General features: G+C 65.1%; 2 protein-coding genes across 5 annotated transcripts in view; one reads left to right on the top strand and one right to left on the bottom strand.

Annotated features, from left to right (window-relative positions):
• POLRMT (RNA polymerase mitochondrial) overlaps window positions 1-4231 on the top strand; it is a 20990-nt gene extending 16759 nt beyond the window's left edge. For all 4 annotated transcript variants that reach the window (XM_017885640.1, XM_017885639.1, XM_017885638.1 and 1 more), the window contains exons 11-21: window positions 446-568; window positions 849-971; window positions 1195-1374; window positions 1643-1729; window positions 1829-1942; window positions 2671-2726; window positions 2853-2951; window positions 3595-3667; window positions 3784-3869; window positions 3958-4034; window positions 4130-4231. In XM_017885640.1, the coding sequence (XP_017741129.1) occupies window positions 446-568; window positions 849-971; window positions 1195-1374; window positions 1643-1729; window positions 1829-1942; window positions 2671-2726; window positions 2853-2951; window positions 3595-3667; window positions 3784-3869; window positions 3958-4034; window positions 4130-4179 (1068 nt within the window). In that variant the 3' untranslated portion in view covers window positions 4180-4231. The remainder of the gene's footprint in view (window positions 1-445; window positions 569-848; window positions 972-1194; window positions 1375-1642; window positions 1730-1828; window positions 1943-2670; window positions 2727-2852; window positions 2952-3594; window positions 3668-3783; window positions 3870-3957; window positions 4035-4129) is intronic.
• Window positions 4232-4972: 741 nt separating this feature from the next.
• Window positions 4973-5014, bottom strand: part of HCN2 (hyperpolarization activated cyclic nucleotide gated potassium and sodium channel 2) — a 38813-nt gene continuing 38771 nt past the window's right edge. The window contains exon 9 of the mRNA XM_017885625.1: window positions 4973-5008. Within this exon, the coding sequence (XP_017741114.1) occupies window positions 4973-5008 (36 nt within the window). The remainder of the gene's footprint in view (window positions 5009-5014) is intronic.

The following is a 5014-nucleotide window of genomic DNA, read 5'->3' as shown; positions in this document are numbered from 1 at the left end:
CTGCCCCGCTCTCCCTCCTCCCCAGGCTCTCCCGCATCCCTCGCGCTCCTTCCTCCCCATGCTCCCTCCTCCTCCTCTGGCGACCCCTAGTCCCCGTCCTTCGCCCCGCTGCTCCTCCCTAGGCGCCCCCACATCCCCTGCGCTCTCTTCTCCCTTGGGCGTCCCCGCGCTCTCTCCCCAGGTGCCCCCGCGTCCCCCCCCTCCCCTGGTGCCTCCAGGCACGCTTGTCTCAGCCCCGTCCACCCGCAGCCCTCACCTTCCATCTGTGGCTGTAAAGGACTCATCCAGTCAGTGCCCCGTTTCTCACCCACATGGGTCCCGTGTTCACTGTCAGGCATGTTCGTCTCCTCTCTCTGTTCCCACCTCCCTGCACCACACCCCCCCCTCAGCGGGCTCAGGAAGTCCGCCCGTGCCTCATTGCCCGCCACACCCGCTGTCCCCGCAGGGCCGGAAGTGGTGGATGGGCGCTGAGGAACCCTGGCAGACGCTGGCCTGCTGTATGGAGGTGGCGAATGCCGTGCGTTCCTCCGACCCTGCGGCCTACGTCTCCCACCTCCCGGTCCATCAGGTGAGCCAGCAGGGTGGGCCCCTGAGGCCATGCCGTGTGCACTTGGTCTGGGGCTCGACTTGAGGGTGTGAGATTTCACCTTCTCTTGTGGTGTCTTTTGGAGGTGGCCCTAGAGGGTCCAGGAGCCGTGGCTCCTGGCCTTTCCTGGGAGCGTGCAGGGCTCAGGTGCACTTGGCTGGGCGTGCACAGCCTTAGAAATGGCTCGACCTGGGGGGTAGTTTGGGGCCCCACACATCTCTGCCTCTGAGTCTCCATCTCCCGTTTGCGGCCCCTCCCTCAGGACGGCTCTTGCAACGGCCTACAGCATTATGCTGCCCTGGGCCGCGACAGCGTGGGCGCCGCCTCTGTCAACCTGGAGCCCTCGGATGTGCCGCAGGATGTGTACAGCGGCGTGGCTGCGCAGGTGGGGTGTGCCCTGTTACCTGCTGCCCGGGGCATCTGGGTGTGGGGGCAGTGTGGGCCCTGAGTCTCGGCCCCAGGCGCCCTCACCTTGACCTATCCTGAGGATGTGGTGGGGCTGGGGCGGGGGCTTCCCGGGCAGATGTCGTTCAAGGGCTTCATGGGTGCTTGGTGGCCCCTGGGCTGCTGGCAGGGCTGACTCGTGCACCTGCCCTCCCGTGGTGCAGGTGGAGGTGTTCCGTAGGCAGGACGCCCAGCGGGGCACGCAGGTGGCACAGATGCTGGAAGGCTTCATCACCCGCAAGGTGGTAAAGCAGACGGTGATGACTGTGGTGTACGGGGTCACCCGCTATGGCGGGCGTCTGCAGATTGAGAAGCGCCTCCGGGAGCTGACCGACTTTCCCCAGGTGCGCCAGGCCTGTAGCACTTTGAACACGTTGGTTTCACTGCCATTTAAAAGTCGGACGGTTTTGCCACAGACCCAGCCTCCCAGCAGAAGACCCAGCTGTTCCCCTAGACCACTGCCTGCCTGCTAGGGCTTGGGCATCTCTCGCCGACTGGGAGTGTCAGGCCCCATCCCCCCCAGGCCCTGGGCCTCAGTTGCTCTGAAATGGGGGGATAGTGCGCGAACGGGCCAGCCCCTGAGGACTTGCACCTGCCGCCCGTCTTCTGCAGGAGTTCGTGTGGGAGGCCTCCCACTACCTTGTCCGCCAGGTCTTCAAGAGTCTACAGGAGATGTTCTCGGGGACCCGGGCCATCCAGGTACGTCCTGTCCTGTCCCCGCTCGGCCAGGGCTCTCTGAGCAAGTGGATGGGAGCCCTGGCTTGAGCCCCCAGCCCTGAGACGGCCTGTGTCCTGCAGCACTGGCTGACCGAGAGCGCCCGCCTCATCTCCCACATGGGCTCCGTGGTGGAGTGGGTCACACCCCTGGGTATCCCCATCATCCAGCCCTACCGCCTGGAGCTCAAGGTCAAGGTCAGTGTAACTCCCCATCCAGTCCCAGTGTACCCCCATTCCAGTGTATCACCCCATCCTGTCCCAGTATACCACCATCCCAGTGTACCCTCGTCCTAGCATATCCCCGTCCCAATGTAACCCATCACAGTTTACCACCCCGTCCCGTCCCAGTGTGTCCGTCCCGGTGTACCATCCCATTCCGTCCCAGTATACCACCGTCCCAGTGTATCCTGTCTCAATGTACCCATGCCAGTGTACCCCCATCCCATTGTACCACCCCATCCCATCCAGTGTACCCCTGTACCACCCCGTCCCATCCCAGTGTATCCCCGTTCCAGGGTGTCCATCCCAGTGTACCCGTCCCAGTGTACCACCCCGTCCCATCCCAGTATACCACCATCCCAGTATACCCCTGTCCCAGTGTGCCCCTGTCCCAGTGTACCACCCTGCCGCATTCCAGTGTACCCCTGTCCCAGTGTACCCCCGTCCCAGTGTATCACCCCAACCCAAGTTTACCCCCATCCCAGTGTATTGCCCCATCCCATCGCAGTGTGCCCCGTCCCAGTGTACCACGCCCCAGTGTATCACCCCATCCCATCTCAGTGTACTACCGTCCCAGTGTACCCCCATCCCAGTGTATCACCCCATACTGTCCCAGTGTACTCCCATCCCAGTGTACACCCATCCCAGTGTACCACCACTGTGGTGGGCCTCAGGTGGGACTCACCAGCTCCTTCCCTTTTTAGCAAGTAGGAGGTGGGATTCAGAGCATCACCTACACTCACAACGGAGACATCAGCCAGTGAGTGGGGGGCCTGGGCTGGGGGGCTGGCCGGGGGAGCAGCCACAGTGGAGACAGTGGCCAGTTAGGGGCGTCCCTGGGTTGGGAGTGCATTCTGGCCCCCACCCGGCACCTGCCTGTTCCTAGGAAGCCCAACACGCGTAAGCAGAAGAATGGCTTCCCACCGAACTTCATCCACTCGCTGGACTCCTCGCATATGATGCTCACTGCCCTGCACTGCTACAGGTGGGCATCTCCGGGCGGCAGGGGTGCTGCTCGCCTCCCAGGGTCCTCTGTTATGGCTACCAGGGCACAGCTGGCAAAGCAGGGTCCAGGAAGGGACAGTGCTGGGTGCAGGGTCTGGGCAGAGTGGATCTGCTGTGTTTGTGGGGCCTCTGTTCCCCGAATGTGAAGGTGGTCCTGTCAGCTCCCGCCCCCGCTGTGGCCTGACGGGGAGAGCCAAGCATGGGCTCTGCCCCTTCCTGGTGGGCATTTCTTGGTGAGCACCGTAGTGTGTGGTTAGATCTGGGGCTTGTGGAGATCGTTCCAGCAGCATCTATTGGCCACAGGAGCTAGGAACGCCCAGGACGTGGGGTGGTGGCCCTGGCAGGAGGGGACAACGCAGCTGCCCTCGGGGCTGAGGCTCCCACAGCAGCCTGGGGGGCAGCAGGTGTGGGGCAAGGAGGCTTCTGAGAACATTTCCTCGGCCTGTGCTGAGGCCAAACCCAGGATGTTTGGGCAAGGGGTGGGGCGAGCCTGGAGGAGGGTGGGCTTCCCTGGACCTTGAGTGGAGAGGGCTGAGCACAGGGCCGAGCACAGGGCCAGATGCTCGTCGCGGGGCGGCCCTGTGGGCTCCCTTCCCTTCAGGAGACTTCTGCTCTGCCCGCAGGAAGGGCCTGACCTTCGTCTCTGTGCATGACTGTTACTGGACCCACGCAGCTGATGTCACCGTCATGAACCAGGTGCCCCCGTCTGAGCCTTAGTCCATCCATGGGTGGGGCCCGGCACACCGGGGCATTGGGTAGGGTGGTGCCCAGACCCTGCCTGATCACCCACGGGGGTTCTCTCTCCTGCCCAGGTGTGCCGGGAGCAGTTTGTCCGCTTGCACAGTGAGCCCATCCTGGAGGACCTGTCCAGGTTCCTGGTCCGGCGGTTCTGCCCTGAGTAAGGCACTCCCTGACCCTAACTACCCTACCTGGACACCCCCCCACCCCCAAAACCTGGCCTCAGCCTCACCCCACCCTGCTTCCAGCCCCAGACCCCAGAAGCTCTCCCGGTGCTGGGAGGCCAGCCAGCTGAAGGCGACACTGCAGGCAGTACCCAAGCCAGGTAGGCGGGCGGACAGCCGCGCAAGGGCGCCTCTAACTGCGGGCCAGGGCGGGGCCTTCGTGCCACCCACGCTGTCCGCTCTGCTCACTCCGCAGGGGCCTTCGACCTGGAGCGGGTGAAGCATTCCACCTACTTTTTCAGCTGACACCCGGCGGGCCTTGTGCCAGTGTGTAAATAAAGCTCTTTTGCCACCTCCAGAAACTTTTTTCAGTGAGGGTGCGCGCCCTGTGCGTCCCGAGCAATCATACGTGGCGAGGGTGGGCGCCAATGCTGTCGTTTATTGCGCGGAATGGGAGTGTGGGGGGTTAATGGGGCGTGGGGCCACGGTGGGGCACTGCTGCCTCGGCTCTTCAGTACATTCATCACGGCGGCGGGACCCCAGCCTCGCCCCCGCGCCCTGCGCAGCCAGGCCCGCCCCTCGGTGCCGGTGCTGGAGGGAGCCGGGGTGCTGCTCCCGGAGGTCACCGCCGGACGCGCGTGGAGGGGGGCCGGGCCGGTTATTGCGTGAGCGCGATGGGGGCAGCGGGAAGCTGGCGGGCCAAGTATTGCACTTAAAAAACAATCCTCATCGGACGGCGGGCCACCTGGAGGGCAGGGGGCGGGGGGGCTCCAGAGCCGGCTCCTCTCGGCCACTGGGCCGCCCCGTCCCTATTTTACAGCTGGGGGAACTGAGGCACCGAGGTGAAGGGAGCCCCTCGCACGCGAGGCCGCCGCCGGGGCAGGGGCGATGGGGTGGGCGCAGGGCGATGAGGGGGGACGGCCAGGGGCACGGAGGGGGCTGCCCCACCGGCCCGGCCCGTCCGTCCGACTACGGCTACCTACGTCTTGTCTATGGCTTCTGGGCGGGCGGGCGGCCGGGGCAGCGCAATGGCATGGCTTTGGTCTGGATGACGGCCCCGCCCCCGGCCCACCTGGGCCCGCGGGGCGGTTGGCGAGGGTCACAAGTTGGACGAGAGGCGCGAGCGCGCGGAGTCCTGGGG

Source organism: Rhinopithecus bieti, unplaced genomic scaffold (assembly GCF_001698545.2).
Source record: "Rhinopithecus bieti isolate Rb0 unplaced genomic scaffold, ASM169854v2 scaffold_15283, whole genome shotgun sequence".
NCBI classification, from domain to species: Eukaryota; Metazoa; Chordata; class Mammalia; order Primates; family Cercopithecidae; genus Rhinopithecus; species Rhinopithecus bieti.
The sequence above is the reverse complement of the archived record's forward strand: the minus strand, read 5'-3'. Positions and strand labels throughout refer to the sequence as shown.